This window comes from Neofelis nebulosa, chromosome 2 (genome assembly GCF_028018385.1).
Source record: "Neofelis nebulosa isolate mNeoNeb1 chromosome 2, mNeoNeb1.pri, whole genome shotgun sequence".
NCBI lineage: Eukaryota > Metazoa > Chordata > Mammalia > Carnivora > Felidae > Neofelis > Neofelis nebulosa.
In genome coordinates, this window is record NC_080783.1 from 63096192 (window position 1) to 63115438 (window position 19247).

The window sequence follows — 19247 nt, forward strand, 5'->3', positions numbered from 1 at the left end:
GATCCATCCTCTTCTGCTTCACTCCACCGCTATATCATTTCACAAATGGATTACTCAACAGAGTGCTCATTCAGGTTCATTTTGTTTCACTCTCTCCTGATCCCTGTAAACAATAAGTCTATCATATTATCTCATAACTGGTTGGTGAACCACTGAAGGAATAGGTATCGAAAGCCTTTCATGAGCTAAGCCCTATCTTTTATTTAACCTTCTCTCTTCCCTTTCCTTTCCAAGTATTCCCCAATGTGTCATATTGTCTTATTCCGTCTCTGCAAGCTCTTCTCTTAGTCTAGAATAGTACCTTTTTGGGCTCCAGGCAAATCGATTTCTCTTTCAAGAGCAAGTTCAAGTGCTCCTCTGTAAAATGTTCTCTAATACCACAACTGAGACAAATGTAATCATCCCCTGCTTTATACATTCTCTATACCTTGAGTTAACTCCATTTTCTCTTTTATATAGTCCTGTAATTATTTTTCACGTTTTTCTCTATTAATGGTGAGAGCGCTCGGAAAAAGACAACTGTGTCCTTTCTTCTCTGTACTTTTTAGGCTAGCACAGTGCTTGTCACATAATAGGATTTTGTTTAAGTATGCTGAATATTGTGTGAATAAATCAACAATCATACAAAAAAACATAGTATGATATAAGCATAAAATTCATGAAGGATTTTTACTTTCCTTTCCTGTTGTAATGACACACTGGCTCAGTAACCAAGAAGTATGCCAATTAATCAGTCCTAATTTTATTGTCCCAAAGAGACTGACCTTTCAACTCTTAACTACTAGCGCAATGCTTAACCTACTTGCTCCCACCATCTTCTTCCATATGTTGGTTACTCTGACAACTCACCTGGGAGAAAAAATTCTATTTTCTCCAATACCTAACCAAATTCTTTGTAATTATGACAAGTCTAAAGTATTATAACGTGCTTAATCACAATACAGACATGTCCTCACCAAAGCAGAAAACACCCTGAAAGACTGGTTTGTCCTTAACACACACACACACACACACACACACACACACACACACACCCTATGATTTAATTATAAGAGCTCTCAGCTGGAACAAAAAGGTAAGCTTTAACAATCCCTTCTATCTTTATCAATATTAAAGTAACTAGTAATCTAAAACTGGTAGATTATTTCTTAGTGGAGTTCATGTCATTAAACAAATATGTACTAAAGAGTTGTCCTAAAGACTTTTATAAATTGGTTCCATTTTAAATTGTACCACTGTTAAAATTTACCTAAGGTAAACTTATGTGGGTCTACATTTTGGATCATTCAAGATTTTAGTAGTACCAGTGCAGTTATCACTGATGAAATAATTGTCAATGAAAAAAAATCTCAATTAGTCAAATGACTCTCTGAATTACCATAAGGGAAAAAAATCCCAATTTCTCTGTAACTGACCAATCAAAGTGAAGAAATGATTCTGACCAATTTATCCAAGGTGAATGTAATAGGTGTGGGTAAATTCCTCTCATAGCTGAATCAGCTAATCCTGGTTCCTCTACACACCCCTGAGAAATTAGCCATAGAAAGATGGGAGATGGCTGCTCAAATGAAGTCTGGGTACAACTCTAAGAAGGGAAGATTTGCAGCTCTGATTCCCAAGAAACAGGAGATTCATGCCATGGGTGACAGGAGCTGACTCATCTTTCCCCATCCCACTCCCCACCACTCCAGGCAAGGCAGGGCAGGGAATAGAGTGGTAGTCATGGTAGGAATTTTAGAGGGTTAAGAAAAAAAAGTAATAATAATAATAACTTTTTATATATAGACTTCAGTTTTATATATAAACTCTATTTTAGTGTATATGTATATATACATAACATGTATATATATATACTTTCAGTCTTATCTATTACCATCTAATCCTTAAATTAACTGTGACAGATATGTTAGCACAGCTATCACCATCTCCATTTCCACAATAAGGTAAAAAATTAGGTGACTTTCCTAGAGTACAAAAGATAACAAACAGGACTAGAATCCGGATCTTCTAACTCGAATCCAGTGCTCCTTCCAACACTATATCCTATAAAGGCACATGGAAATTTGGGGGTAAAGTAGCAGAGCTTTGCTTACTTAGGGGAGGTTTTATTCCACCATATGAGTCTGGAAAAATGCAGAGGAAAAAAGCTATCTTTAGTACCCCCCTGCTTTCCATGCTGTGTGTTCCTCTACTGCCTCCTGGAGTTCCTATGTCTCCACTCCAGAGCACACTACACCATCATTCTTTGGCCGGTCACCTCAAGTATCACAACATTAGTATTAATTTCATCAAACTGTTTTCCTTCTACTTTTAAGGTTTAGATGACTAGCAGCTTCCCCCTTCACATTTACATCATTGCTTGGAACAATATGGGGAGAGGCACCAATGTGCTTCCAAACATAGGTAATCATAGGAAAGGTAAAGAAAAAAAGCCGGTTCTTAGGACTCTCAATTTCCTCTTACCAAAAAGGATGTGCTCCATGAATCCCGGTCTAATTTGAACACCTCATTTAAAACTGAGGGGCAGGGGTTCTAATCATGCTGCAGAAGAAAGAAGCTGCCCTGCCCTAAGCCTAACAAGGTCTCAGGGCTCCTAAGCCCTGATAGTGGACATTATTATCTGTGGTACCTAGTTCCTGGAATACACAAATTGGAATACACAAATCATAAATGCAGTAAGGCCTGACTACGCTGCCACAAAGCAAAGAACCTTCAGAAAGACCTTAAAGAAAAAAGCCACTCCTCTTAGCTCTGATTCTCAAGCCCCACTCTTATCCCTCTAATCCAGGTCTCCCCAGACCAACAATGTATTTTGTTCCCAATAGATAAACTATATCAACCTTTGGGAATAAATCCTATTCTGATCTTCTCATCTCCAGGTCAACAGAACATCTGTTAAGTCCTTTAAAAAAATTAAAGGACTTATATATTGAGTTCTTACAACAATCTTCTGGTTGGGTACTATGAACAAAAAGAATTCATGAGGTAAAACAGCTTGTTCCCAAATCATCTGCCTATTTTATTCATAAAGAATAGAATCAGGAGGCAATTTTCACATTTCTATATTAATTTATACATTTTGACTGTTATGATTTGGTAGCCAAATTTTCCTCTTGTTATGGAATAACAGAGAGAATAGAACAAGAGTTGTGATTCAATCTATTTGTAGAATTCATAATTTTTAAGTCTAAGAATAGACCTTAATAAGCTATAGATATCAGAATTTTACCACTGTTAAAGAATGAGGTCAGACTACTTAAGAGGAATTTTGTAATCTTAACCAACAATATCTTTGTGTAGTCTTACTGTAAGATGAAATTAACATTAAATCATTCTTCCTAATTCATTCTTTGAGCAATTAGAATTATTTCAAGTTGCCTGCACACATTTAAGCTGGATTGCTTTCTATGAATAACAAACACAGGGGCAGTTATTCACCATTTGCATCATTTCTTGATGAGATCATATATCAAAATTAAGTTAGACTCCCCAGTGAAAATGTCAAAGCAAGGGTTTGCCATAATTTCACTTCACTACAGTTTAATTTTTAATATAAACTGTCGCTTCTTAAATGACAGTAATATAAAGTCTCAGACCCAAAGATATGGAAAGATGTTGTTTACCTAAAGATAAATATTTTTAAAAGCTATCCAAAATATTAATAATTTACCAACTGACACCTCCTCCCTTTACTCCTAGCCCAGCCAGTGGTTTCAACAATTTCTACCTAAGAAATACACTAAGATTATCATGGCAAAAAAGTGTTGAAATCCTGTGAACCTCACTGGACTCTGAGCTCTGTATGTACTTTTGAATCACTTGAATGAAGAAATTAACCAATTTTAATAAAACATTATTCTTAATTAAAAGTTATGCCTTCAATTTTTGCATCTGCTTTGTCCTACATCTGCTGCTAATGAAACTGGTGGTACTTATCAGCATATATACCAATTTCCAACAAAAATCCTAAATTCATTCATCTTTTACAGTCTTGTTCAAATGCCACGTCTACCAAAAGCTTCACTGATTTATCATCTAGGTATGATCCCAAATCTCCAAATTCCCTAGAACTTTATCCATGTCCCTCTTTAGAACTGAACACTTTCTGGGGCGCCTGGGTGGCTCAGTCGGTTAAGCATCCGACTTCGGCTCAGGTCATGATCTCGCGGTCCGTGAGTTCAAGCCCCGCGTCGGGCTCTGTGCTGACAGCTCAGAGCCTGGAGCCTGTTTCAGATTCTGTGTCTCCTTCTCTCTGACCCTCCCCCGTTCATGCTCTGTCTCTCTCTGTCTCAAAAATAAATAGACGTTAAAAAATTTTTTTTAAAATAAAAATAAAAATTAAAAAAAAATAGAATTGAACACTTTCTATCTTATAATTAATTATCTAGACAGTCTTATCTGCTGAATACAAGGTCCTCAATGCCTGACCTTCCAGCTGATAAACAGGAGGTCCAGAACTCTGATCCAGAAATCAGGAGCAGAGCTGTATGTGGGAGCTGATGCAGATACCAGGAGTAAGAAGGAACCAGCCAGCAAACTAGTGAAAAATAAAAGGAAAACCAGCTGGTATTCAAAGAAGAAGGAATCAGGACTTGAGAAAATATCTGAAGCAGTGGCCCCAAACAAAAACAGGAATCACAGTGAAAGGTTAACAAAAGAAAACAGGAGACAAAATAATAGGAGTGTTAGCAGGTAGAGCCTGGAAAGATTCCAAGGCAACAGTATTCAGTAAGATGTCCTTAACTAAGCCCATGAGTAAAAGTTCTTAAAAGTTCTGTACCCTTTGGTACAATTAAGGGCAAGGGATATGTCTTACATAACTGAATTTAGAGTCAGAAGAGGTGGGTTCAAGTGCAAGCTCTGATATTTTCCAGCTGTATGACTTGGCAAGGCAATCACTTTGAACTTCAGTTTCCTTTTCTATGAAAAAGAGATAACACCTATTTCACATGGTCATTCTAAAGACTAAATAATTTATGTGAAAGTACTTCATAAACTTTAAAACTACAAATGTGAGGTATTATTAAAACACCATACATAGTACTCTGCTTTGTTAATTAATTTTGCTCATTTTTTACTTCGGAAAATGTCCCAGATACATATGTAGGAATGAACTTTTATTATGATTGGGTACTGGCCATTTTACCTCGATGCTTAAAAATGTTGAATATGCAAGTGTTGAATGGCATTGTTCCACTACAATTTTATTTCTCAACATAAATTTAGCCAGTAATATTTTATACTTTTGTTGTTATGGAAAGAACAATCTTTTCCCCCCTCAACTCCTGCCTGCCTGTGTGTGTGTGTGTGTCCGTTCATAATTATCTATCAGGCATTTTACAAGCTATTCCAGATGAAATATATTAACTCTTTTCTTGACTAATCTTCAATTTTATCAGGAAGTTGTAATGGAACACCATTCCAAAGTGTAAGTTCCATACCATTTGCTTAATTAGTGAAGTATTTTCTTACTCTTTCCCCAAAATATTACGGGATCAAAAAGACACTTTAAAAATGTGATATTTAAAAAGTTAACAGAGAACAATAAATGGAAATAAGAAAATACTGACTTAAAAGGAGTCTCTAGAGAAAAGACGGAATTTTTGTTTAATAATACTATTAACATTCTACTGGAAAATGAAAAAATGAAATATTTGATCTAAGGTCCTAAGACACATCATCATCTTAAGTTTGAGTTTGAGTTAAGCTTGTGTAAATAACATTTGCAAAACAGTGGGATTTTATACAACATAAAATATATTCTACATTAGGATAAATAATGCATAAGCAACTGAACAATAATAAATCATATGGCAAGTAAAAATAAAAACCATCATGTTGTACAACCTTAATATATAGAATTGTATACAATATAATTTGTCAATCATACTTCAAGAAAGCTGGGGGAATGAAGGACTAACATAAATCAGAAGAAAAAAAAGAAAAACCAAAAATAGTATTGATTTTTTATTTAGGATGCTCATGACCTTTTCTTTATTGGCACATTATAATCTCTTATTCATTAAAGGGGAAAATAAAAAGAAAGTGGAGGTAACTATCAATTTAATAATTTAAACTAAAATTAAGGATGATAACTGAAGTGGATGCTGCTAGAATTTTACTACTAGTTTTAAGATTCTGAATAAATTCATTATTTACAAGTCTCTGGATAAATTTAAGTACCTCAGAGGGGGAAAAATGAAGTAGAGCTTTTTAACATAAAACTGAAATTCCTTTACTAAATACTTTCTAATATGACAGTTTCTGGAACACTATTGATGCCAAACATCATTTAAGAATAAATTAATAAGAAAAAATAATTTGAATAAGTGAACTTATAGTTTTTGCTAATTCAAACAGTCCAGAAACTAAAACTCTTATGTATCAACAACTTCTCCTTTAAAACAGAATACTAAATCACCTGGTACAGTAGGGTTTAAATACATACAAAAGTCAATAAATACTATTCAGTAACAAATAACTTCCAAAATCTTACATTTCTAGGAATCAAGTGATAACCCAAAACATCAAAATCTAATACAACTAGTAAGAATTTTAAAAGTAACTCAGTTGAAATTTCACATAAATTTGTACCTTTATGTTAAAATTTTCAAGATGTTTTTGATCAGTCCTTTGAAATCATACCAAAATCACATATATGTATATTTTTTACAATAACATGCATATATTTTTGAAACCTATGTGTTGATAATTTTTAATAAACTACTAATATTTTTAGCATTTAAGAAAACACATTCATTTTTCAAAGAATACATTATATATTTTAAACAATTTTTATTTCCTGTGCTGATGACATTAGGTAACATTTTAACTTCAGTGATTGGGAAAGAATAATTGGCTGTACATGACATTCAGTAACATTACTCCTATTATTCACATTAATTCTCTGACTAAATAGTGATAGCATCAAAACCATACTCATGAAAAATGTACTTTAAGTATGAAATGACACTTCTCTCAAATTTACCCTTACAAAAAGTAATGAAAAATCATGCTCATTTCATAACATAAAGTATATTCATAAATAAAAGCAAGCATCCACAATTTTATATAGTGTAATGTCCACATCAAAATAGAGTGCAAATGCCTTCATTAACAGCAGCACTGTGTATGACAGAAATCTGTAGGCAACACAAATTAACTTGTAAAAAGATTTTCTTAAATCCAGACAATGTAAAACTTCTTTAAAACAATTTGTTTGAAGACAATTTTTTATAGCTGAGACATTGTTTTATTTTTGAGCCCCTGTAAATCTGATCTATTGGTATGGCATTTATTTACTAAGTATTCATAGTATAGGAAGAGATAAATATTCATATGATTCTTTAAAGTACAAGATAAACCATTTAAAGCGTATAATCACCATTAAAACCGATTATATGGAACATAAAAAGAATGTGAAAATACATCAAAAGACCACTTTGCCTGCAGAGACTTTTCAGAAATGACATAATTAAAAATGTTTTTAAAATAAAAATGTTTTTAAATTTAGCACTGTTTACTACTTACTTAAACAAGACCTTTTGCCAGCTGTGCTTGCACCACCTGAACACAAATTGCCTCCCCGATGAATTAATTCAAGTTCCAAATTGGTTCTGTAAGTAAAGCATTAAAATAGAACTCAATTAGGCTGAAGCAATACTTTTTAATTTGTTTTATTGATATGTCTGAATTAACCTAAATAATGAAGTTCTTCAACTTTATTATTTGCCAAAGAATAGTTTATCTGATATTTATAAATAAAAAGGGATCTGTAGTTCTGGACCCTGGCTACCTGAATGCCACAACAAGATATATCTGAGTAGCAAATGAAAATTAAAAGAAAGAAAGAAAGAAAGAAAGAAAGAAAGAAAGAGAGAGAGAGAGAGAGAGAGAGAGAGAGAGAGAGAGAGAGAGAGAGAGAGAGAGAAAGAAAGAAAGAAAGAAAGAAAGAAAGAAAGAAAGAAAGAAAGAAAGAGTTTATCTATCTTTATTTATATGTTCATATTTATAACCTGCAAAACTGCACACATCACGATATAATTGCGGCAAAATCCCAAATGTTGGCAAATACTAAAAACTAGGCCTTAAGGAAAACAACAGCAACACATTTCATAAACCTGCACATGAATGTGATGAAGGAGTTTGTACCCAACTGTCAGCCACTGAATAGGTGGTTACTGTCATATAAAACACAAGGGCATACCAACTTTTCTATCGGAGAAACGGTTATCACTCACTGGAGCTTAGATAGTATCTAGAATTCAGTATTAAAATCACTAACATCAAAGTGGCTATGAACAACACATATAATTAACAACAGTCTCTTCTATGGACTTCTAAAATCACAGTTTTATAAAGTACATTGTATAACTACTGACACTGCTAAACATTGATAATGTTCATATAGATCTGCAATTATTATATATTTAGCAATTATTAGCTTACAGAATAATAATAGTTAAACTGACATTTCAAAAATCAAATTGTTTACTCAAAAACAAGAAAATAAAATAGCCAGTGAATTTTGCCAGAATAATAAATGAAAATCTGAGTGATAAAATGTGTGTATTTTTACTTCAACAGTATTAATAAACTTAAACACACCTTTATTTGTCACAACTAAAATTGAATAAATTTATATCCAAGATATGCATTTGACACTAATAGTGAGATATCCCCATCTCAAAAAAAAAAAAAAAAAAGGTAAAATTTCAAGCTTACTCTGTAAATGAATTCAAGGAAGAGTATTATCCTATTTTACTTAAAACAAAACAGTTTGAACTGGTTTGGGTTGTATTTTAAAGACAGAATGTTGTGAAACATTATTTTCATATATGTACATATAAATGCAAACTGTTAAATTCATATTCCTAAGTCTGTACATTTGCCACCCATTTCTAAAGGAATGCTTTAATCCTCTCTACTGGGGTGGGGGAAAAGCAATTTAACATTGATAATGTTCCTGCTCAGAGCTCCATCTGGTTGCTGCTGATAAGGGCATCTGTGTGACAAGGGAATTTTCCACCCTTCAGGCGATTTGCATTGCTCACTGAACTTCTAAAAACCTACCAGCAAGGAAGCAGGGACAAGGATTTCATATTAGTGGACAGAAAGCGAGCGGAGACCAGCATGTGTTCCTTCATCAAGGGAATATAAATGAGATCAATATATTTTGTTTTCACAAATCTTCTGTTGCCTAATCTGTAGAAAAAAATTAATGGCTATATTCTCTTATAAAAACTAAGATTTCCTAGATTGTACTTTTAAAAGAGCTAACCAGAAACATGATCAATTCTTACAAACGAATGTCAGAACCAGAATGTCAACTTTTATTTCAGCACAGTTTGCAAAAATATTCATTAAAATATAAATAAAAGAACAGAATTCAATCATCAAATAAAATACTTTAAAGGATGAGAAACATGTTACCAGGAAGTTGATTTTAAAGACTACTTGAAAGAAAACTACTAAATGTAATTAATCATTTCGGATTATGGTTGGAAAATCTCCTGAACAACATTCCTCTGACATTTAAAAAAAAAAAAAAAAGCCACACACACACACACACACACACACACACACACACACAGCCCCACCTACCCAAAACATTAGTATCATGTAATAATCTAGGACTTTAAAAATCAATATGTAAGAGACCCTAACCCTCAGCTTTTCCTTATTTCATTTACATCAAAACTGGTCCTTTAATTTAACACTTGTTAGAGAAAAGAACATACAAACATGTCATGTGCCCCATGTTTGATTTTCCCTCACTGTTGAAAATCCCAACACAATATTCTGTTTCTGCCCTCCTGAATGGATGACATAAAGATTGTTCTCAGAGAAAAGTAGATTCTACTTTCTATATTTCTAACACACATCCATTAGTTTGGAAAGAAAAAAATGAATTAAAATATCTCTGTATCTGAAACAATAATGAGAAAGATTGCTTCAAGCCTACCTTGGTGTCCACCTACATATACCACATAAAAACTCCAACTATGCTCCAGCTTCTTTTTGCATGACCAAGGTCTGCTTTCCAAACTTCCATCCTCCTCCACCCTCCTTTGGCACTAATTTCAATTTTTAAAGCAATAATTTGAAAAACAAATGCGTGTATACACATACACACACAGAGACACTCAAACACACACTGGTATAGTGTGGGTTCAAGGCCTGAGCCTACCCCTTACTGGTTGAACAAGTGACTCAATTTCTCAGAGAAAAAAATATCTTCATCCATACCATAGCTTATATTATACAAGACTCAGCTCAAGCTCTACCTCCTTCAGGAGTCAGGGAGAACTAATTCCTTTTTCTTGGGACAGGAAAGAAGCATTTCCATATACTTTACATTTCAATTTGTTCATCTTCCCTTCTCAAGTTCTACAGCACTTTTTCAATATGATATTTTTTAAACAAACTGTATTGTTTTATACAGATTGATATATATTCATTTTGTCTCTCCAACCACATTGTAAATTCCTGGAGAGTAGGGAGATAAAGCTTCTAAATCCCTGATGGTACACAGCAAAATGCTCAAAAACACCTTGGGAACTGGCAACCTCTTTGTTTTGGTATATAACCAACGATAAGAGTCTCTTATCCCTGTAGTTTATTCTCTTTCTTTTGCTGACCCTTCCTTCTATTTCCTTAAATCCAGCAGTGAAACAAAAAAAAAGGGGGGGGTGGTTATTATCAAATAAATTTTGGTTTTAAAATGGATAATATGGTATTTTAGCAAGCATTCCTTTTATTTTGAACATAATTCATTGATAAAGTTTAAAATTATGCAACTAATGTGTAAAGCAAGGTGCACTCACTCTATGGAGCAGTTTGCCCACTGTGACTTAAAGATGTCTCTCCATCTACATCTCAGCTACTCATGTTTCATCTTTCCATTTTCCGTGTTTCTTGCTATATATATACAGGCTAAATGCTACTCACCAATACTTCTAGGCTATGTGTAACTTGAGTCCAAAATCCTTGGAAAAATCTAATACTAAAATTAGTGTCATTTATTGTTTCAATAAAGAAATAATGAATTGGTATTTAAGTGAAGAAAGCTTTCTTCCCCAAATTAACTTTCCATAATCCATCTGAATGACTGACATTTGCAACAGACCATTTTTTGGAAATACAATAAAACTTGAATATAGTAATTCTGATTAATTTTAATGTAACAGAAAGATATTATTCCAACAATTTCTTCTCTACTGCCCTCAAAAAAATCCTCCAAGGGGCGCCTGGGTGGCGCAGTCGGTTAAGCGTCCGACTTCAGCCAGGTCACGATCTCGCGGTCCGTGAGTTCGAGCCCCACGTCAGGCTCTGGGCTGATGGCTCGGAGCCTGGAGCCTGTTTCCGATTCTGTGTCTCCCTCTCTCTCTGCCCCTCCCCCGTTCATGCTCTGTCTCTCTCTGTCCCAAAAATAAATAAAAAATGTTGAAAAAAAAAATTAAAAAAAAAAAAAAATCCTCCAAGGCTGCTTTACCATGCAAATAAAATGAAAAACAAAGAAATAATGTATTGCCTTACAAAAAAAAAAATCTCTAAAACAATTAAAATCCACAGTTTTATAGGCTACTTTACCACTGGATGTATTTTGTTCCTAAACATCAAAAAATTTAAGTTCCCTAAAGAGCAAACTAAATTACTCATTCAGTGGGAAGAAATTCAGCTCTGGGAAACAGGGTTGCAGTCCATTTAAATTACTAATGTCAAATACAAATAAATGTGCACATTCTAATGAATTATACATTTAAGAATCACAATATTTAATTTAAAAGTTAAGTAATTCAAGTAAGTTTACTTCTAAGTACTTAAACATTTAAACATTTTAAATATTGCTAAACATTTTAATGCCTACATTTTAGGCATGAAAATAATCATAATCTATAATCATATGTATTTATGAAATAAGGTTATATGCTAGGCATAAGTTATTTATAAAGACCTGGTTTCATACTTTGAGAAAATTACATTAAGACACAAAACTTACAATATACTTTTTTCCTTCAATTTGTGTTTTTGTTAATTTTTTAAATTAATTTGGTTTCTGTTTGTTTTCTTTTTAATGACTAAGCAAAACTTAGAAAAGGCATGTAATCTCACTGTGAGAACTTTATAATGGCCTGGACAATTTTAACCAAATTGGGTTTCCCTTAAAAGAAAACCCAAAATATGCTGGGTATCCTATAAAGTCTACTATTAAAATGACAAGCTTTATAAGTTATTTTATATTTAAGAAAATAGGAATTTATATATTCAAGAAATAAGAATCTAAAATTTCCACTAAACTAAATTTAAATCAAGTTATTTGATTTATCATACTGTAGAAAAATTCCACGGACAGATCATTCCTATTCAACCAGAATTTTCTTACGAGGTCAATCCTAAGAAAATGAAAGGCATAAATAAGCAACATAAACATAGTATTTACACACAAATGTATATATACATACACACACATATATAACATATATATAAACATACACACATATATACACACACACATACACATAGCATAACTGGGTGGGTCTATATTCATCTCAGTCTTCTACACCATTACTACTACAATATTGTATGTAAGTTTTTTAAAACCTTGAAACCTTAGCAAAATTAAATCATATTCAATTTAGTTTTCACATAAAGTGTATTTTATTGCAAGTATGCAGTTGGTAACTGTCCAAACACAAAATGTTGAATTAACTGTTATATGTTCTCCCGAAGTATTCTGGATAAATGACAACAATAGTCTAGGAATGTGCAGACTAGAAAATTACTTCCCAAGCCATTAGATCCTTTTACATCAATTTATGTCCAGCATCTGCATTCTTAAATGAAAGACTAATGTCTCCTTATCTTGAGCTCTAACCTGCTTGCAATTTCCTTAAGTCTGGTTCCTTTTTTCCTAGGTTCTAAAGACTACATATTGTTCATTTACTCTTACTACCCTCTGCTCCAGGAACAGGGCAGACAGAATGGCCCTGATGAACCACATGCACATATGACCTATAAAATGTGAACACGGGGGAGGAAAAAGGAAGACAGTAATTGAAAGAACGATAGACCTTGACTCAGATCTGAATTCTAGTCCTACATGCCCCTAATTTTGCTGCATGACATTCAAGTTACGTTATCTCTCTAAATGTTGCCTATTATAACACTACTTGGGATGAAATATGAAGTATGCTTCTAAGGATATCCAGGGGTCTACAACATCAGTTCTGGCAGAATGTGTTTACAAGTTCCTAACTGTGCCTGCTTCTTTTCTATTTACTTCTTTTATGGTTCTCCATTTTCATTCAATTAAGTTTTCTAAAATTCCTATTTGGAATTATTTCTTAGGTACTGAACACCTACTCAGTCAATTAGACTAATCCTACCTAATTTGAAAGATGAGAAGTATTTACCTCTATTTTCTTGAGCCCCCTGCTAGCTACTAATAGAGGCTTAGAGCATGCCTGATCTCTTGCTTTGGCTCCTTTATCTGATTGTCTAACCACCTACAGTCTTCTAGGATATTACTAGATCTTTTACTAGCTGAAAACAAAGAAAATAAGTTCTTCTTACTTATGAATTAAAAACAAATTAAAAGTGTTTAATATATTACAATGTTTTTGTTTATAGTATTATCACTTCTTGATAGGACTTGAACAGTGATTTCTTAACAACATCCTTCATATATAATACTCACATGCTTTGAGGTAGACTGTCCCAAAATGTTAACAATATACTTTTTCCCACATATCCTATAATATATAAGAACATTTCACCCAATATTTCATTAAAATAAAAATTCTTCAGAAAACGAAGGAAACCTGCATTTTTATGATCCTTTGAGGAATTTCTAAAACTAGCCATAATTTTAACCAACATAAAAAATACATATCCTTTCTTCAAATAAATATGGATGACAGTAAACAAACCAAAAAACCAACTACCAATAATAGGTAAATATTGAAGTACATAACATGTATACCTACCTAGCAACAGAATACATAAAGAGAAAATCATTGTCTGGTGAGCCTGGCGTCTTGCTATAGTCTCTATATTTTTTCTGAGTGGTATTTTTGATATCTTTCATAACAGATTCCATTTCTTTACTTAAGTTGGTTTCTGACTGCAAAAAAAGGAAACATATATATAAAGTTTATTCATATTCACTTTCTCTAATATAGTCTACAAGGTTTATCATATGAATACACTAGGAAATTAAAGTTCAAAAGTTAAAACAAATGTACATTAACTTTCTACCATAAATATATTTACTGTACAAGGATAAAATAGATTAAGAAATATTTTCTCTTATCTTATCCTAATTCTATATTGTGATTGGTTCGCCTATAATCTAACCATGAACTAACCACACAAACCTATATGCTAAACAAATGAGTACATGTCATTAAAATAATATTTTGGAACAGTTTTCATGTTTATAAACAACCTGATTTTCATTTAAGTTCATTTCTCAAACACTAATATTGATGTCCCTTGCTTTAAGCATATTTTAAACACATAAAAATTTGGATTTACAAAAGAAGAAAACTACAGACTCTAAAATTATAGTCTTCAACTGAGAAAAGAAACTGCCAAGAGATGAATCTTTCAGAGTAGCTTTTAACTATAAATTTCTGTCCCAAAAGTCAAATATTAATAGTTTTCATACATTTACTGCTTAAACTAGGCACAGCTATGACTTCTTTCAGACCCACATCATAAACCTGTATTAAAGGTGAAATATTTAAGTATTTAAATCAAATTAAAAAATCCTGGAGCGCCTGGGTGGCTCAGTCGGTGGAGCGTCCGGCTTCGGCTCAGGTCATGATCTCACCGTTTGTGAGTTTGAGCCCTGTGTCCGGCTCTGTCCTGACAGCTCAGAGCCTGGAACTTGCTTCAGATTCTGTGTCTCCCTCTCTCTCTGCCCCTCTCCTGCTCACGCTCTGTCTCTCTCTGTCTCTCGATAATAAATAAATGTTTAAAAAAATAATTTAAAAAATAAAACTAAAAAATCCTACTGAATGGGATAAAAGATGGGTTCACTTACACCAAATCCCACAGTAAAACAGACTGGCTTGTGAATGGTTCAATCAAGTGTATGATATTTTATCTAACACACACACAATGTATGTAAATCTATAACTATACACATAAAAAGTGTGTATGTGTACACATGTCATCTTAATCCTAATATACCTAACAGACATATTTTAAAGTGGTTAGACTATGCTTCACATTACAAGATACATATATATGTAATTTATTTGTTTGGTTTAAGATTTCAACATCTTAAAAGAATCTAACCATATCTAAGCTTATAGAATTTCATGATCTGGAAGATGTATATTAAAACTATAACAATTTAGATGAAGGAAAAAGTATAGTCTTTGGTAAGAATTTGTTCCATTATTCTCATTTTTCTTTGTAGCAACCACAAACAGAAGAGAAAAACATCTAAAAGCAATTTCTATTAAATGTTTAAAGGTCCAGAGCAATTTAGAAAGGGAATGAAAATGAAAGGAAGGAAAATGAGAGCTGAAAGCAGAGCTGAGGTTACCAGGGTATTTCTGCCTTACACTGATGCTTACTGGGAAAGCTCCCGGCCGTCCCTGCAGCTCCTCCACTTCCTTTATGAGGTCTTGTATGCTTTTGTTACTAGGACGTTGCCAAAGGTTACTTTCCACATTACTTCCAGGATAACAAGGAAGAACACTGTTAGCAAATTGCCTGCAGAGAGGACACGTGAATTCTCCTTTGTCCACTGAGAAGCCCTGAAGAACCTGGTCATTCTAAAAGATGAAATAAACATACAGATTTATAATGCACACCTCTACAGAAAACAAAATTTACACCATTACATTTTATGGTAAACAAATGAACCATACAAAAAAAAAAAAAAAAGACATCCTTAGGGGTACCCAGGTGGCTCACTCAGTTAAGCATCCAACTTCAGTTCAGGCCACGATCTCACATTTGGCAGGTTTGAGCCCCGCATCAAGCTCTCTGTTGTCAGCATGGATCCCACCTCGTATCCTCTGTCCCTCCCTCTCTGCTCCTCCCCTGCTTGCGCATGCATGTCCTCTTTCTCTCTTGATGAAGAATTGACAACTTTTGAGAATTGAGCCTTAAAAACGTGATGTGTCTTTAACTGCCAAACACAACTGACTGGACTTCATGCAGTGGATTTGTTTAGGATTAGTGGATGGGGAAAGATTCAGTTATAGTATTTAGAACATAAGTGTAAGAGGAGGGGAATTAATTTATCACCCTTTTCTTCAGATGTTTCTGATAGAAAGAGGAGGAAAGAGAATTTTTTAAAGAGACACATAAGTGTATATGCCTAGGAAAATTCTTGTTCACGAGAGACTGCTATACATGCTAACTAACCAGAAAACTTAAGGCAGGAATCCAGATGGTTACATTTGTTCCTTTCTTTTGCATGACACCACCACACATCTATTTTGCTCTTTAGGCCACTGCTATTTAGTCATAACCACTATATTACTCTTTTTCTCAGCAGTCTCTTTCTTATTCTGCCACTAACCTAATGTTCTATCTCAAAATATGTTTTAATGTATTAATGTAAATGTACAAATACTACAATATGACCATTATCACAAACAAGACAAAAATAATGAGCAAAAAAGGATACAAAGAGAAGAAAATGAATCTGTCTATGGTTACAAAGGTAATGACAATGTCAGGATGAATTTAAATTTCCCCACTCTTTTTTGTTTTTAATTTTTTTTATGTTTACTTATTTTGAGAGAGAAAGAGAGAGCACACACAAGTGGGGAGGGGCAGAGAGAAGGAGAGACAGAATCCCTAGCAGGCTCCACATCATCAGCACAGAGCTCTATGCGGGGCTTGAACCCACAAACCACGAGATCATGACCTGAGCTGAGATCAAGAGCTGGACACTTAACCAACTGAGCCACCCAGGTGCCCCTAAGTTCCCCACTCTTAATTGCTTTATCTTGGATCTCAAATACTTTGACTAAAAGAACAAAATTCTACTTTTTTCACTTTTTGACACTTCTTTTAAGTTCTTAAAAATATAACACCATGTCTTCTTAAATCCAATTCTACAAATATTTGTTAAGCTCCTAACATGTGTCAAATGCTGTGCCAGGTGATAGCATAAAGACTTAAGGTACATCTTCACTTAAGGTCCTAACAATATAAAAGCAAATAGAAACGAATAAATTATAACAATAGTGTGAAAAATACAACAGAGAAGGCTTCTCAGAGGAGACTTGTGAGCTAAGTTTTAAAGATATACAAGAAGAGTAGAGCATACTAGACGGTTGGGGAAAGGGTCCTGATATCACTGAAGAACGTTCTATGATAAGCTCCTCTATAATTTAATTTTAAAGAATGCTAGATCCCCCTCTTTGCCTTGATTGAAAATGCGTTCTTTCCTAAAGCCTCTCCAGAAGCATTCTCAAGTAGGCACTGCTCATTCTCCCACATCCCTCCCACCTAGTATCCTTCTCATCTCCAGTGCTGGCTTGAGATCTTTACTCTTGCATTCTCCCATGTTTGTGGCTAATGTCATTTGGTGACATCACCCTTTTCCTTCCTTTTTACTGTCATCCACTGCCCTCCATCACTCAAGAGTTTGGTACCTAAATCAATTTTCCTCATCGCTCCAAGTCCCGTCATCCTCCTGTGCAACTTCAGTGTGTAACGGAGACAACCAATCTTACATCTCAGTCTATCAGCTCTCTGACCTCATTATTTCTTATAGCTTTGACCTCCACTCTACTCCAGCATCTGCTACCATGACTATCCCCTTATACTGAAATGACCCCAAAGTGTCCGTATCTGAAAATATTAAATCCAAACAGCTTACATTCTGACTGCCAACTCCTAGCTGTCTTAGTTCCTCCTTTTTTCCCCACTTTATCAAGCCTTTCCTCTCCTGCCTATACACGATCTACCACTTCAAAAACTCTTCGGTCAATACTTCTCATTCCCTGTCCATTTGTCCTTCTATCAGGCACACTCCACAAAACCTTCATACAAAATTAACCCAATGTATGGCTTCTCCAATTCTACACTCGAATTAAGGGTTGTTATGGAATACTGAAATAGCTTCTTGCTACAAAGTGTTTCCACGCCAACTGAGCCCTGAATACTTCCTGACAATCTCTCCCCAACATCCTATGAAGCACTCTCTCACCCAATTCCGAAGTGTTTCTTCCAAACCACCTCCTCACTTGTCAAGTCCCTTCACCTACCCGAGCCTTGCCCCTTTTACTCTAGAAGCATAAAGCTACACTTCCTATCTCAGAAAAGAGAGTCATGACAGCTCCTTCTGCTTCCTACCTTCTCCCATCTCAATATCTAATTAATAAATCTCACAAGTCCTTCCATCTACTTCCTTCTACTCTCTTTGCTAATATCTCCTAACTAGTCTTCCAACCATACTGCTGCCAACGTGATCCACCTAATGTGACTCTTATTCCCAATCAAAATCTTTCAATGATCACCTGATTTCTTCCTCCCTCTGACACTCCACATGCTATCTCTCACCACATCCAGAAGATCTTTCTTCTAAATATATTTCAAATCTCTAAGCTCTTCTCCATCTCCAATGCCATGACTAACCCCAAGCCACCATCATTTCATACCTCCTAAGTATCATTGCATTCTTTCTTACTCTCCTGCAATCCCACCATAATCCCCTACCATCTACACAATTACCACAATGATCTTTCTGAACATATCTCTGCTTAAAAGTCTTAAATGGCTTTAATGGCTCTCTGTAAAGAACCTATCTAAACAAAGTCCAAGTTCCTTACATGAACTACCAGGTCCTCTACAGTATGACCCCTAATCTTCCCTTATCTCTCATCACTCAAGCACCTTAATTCATCAAATGTTCTGGCACTTGGCAGATGTTCCAAAAAGGCCCTGTGTATACCTCATAACACTCAGCACATACACCATCTCATGCAATCCATAGTAAACTCCTAAAGGGAAGGAACTGTGTCTTATTCACTGATGAATCCCCAATGTCTATCAAAGTATCTGGAACACTGTAAGCACTGAATAAATATTTGTTGAATAAACGACTGAATGGAGATATATGAAAAATGAATAATGTGCTTAAGGAACCATTAATTAGCTTATTAATGCTGAATTGATGAAAGATAAAGCTGAAGCAACAACAGGCAAGCCCAGATCATGAAGTGCCTTGAATGCCATTCAGAGAAGAATGGACTTTATCCCATCAGGAA

General features: G+C 34.3%; 1 protein-coding gene across 9 annotated transcripts in view; it reads right to left on the reverse strand.

Annotated features, from left to right (window-relative positions):
* UBR3 (ubiquitin protein ligase E3 component n-recognin 3) overlaps positions 1–19247 on the reverse strand; it is a 239015-nt gene that overhangs the window by 57930 nt on the left and 161838 nt on the right. For 3 of the 9 annotated variants that reach the window (XR_009257324.1, XR_009257322.1, XM_058714526.1), the window contains exons 29-32: positions 15579–15791; positions 13989–14125; positions 7531–7616; positions 4817–4920 (exon numbers count right to left, since the gene is read on the reverse strand). Coding sequence is in view for 7 of the 9 variants with exons in the window: in XM_058714526.1 (XP_058570509.1) it covers positions 4817–4920; positions 7531–7616; positions 13989–14125; positions 15579–15791 (540 nt within the window). In the remaining 2 variants the exon portion in view is untranslated. Of the gene's footprint in view, positions 1–4816; positions 4921–7530; positions 7617–8788; positions 9205–13988; positions 14126–15578; positions 15792–19247 lie in introns of those variants that run through there. The other 6 variants (XM_058714506.1, XM_058714486.1, XM_058714537.1 and 3 more) reach the window with 3 other exon arrangements.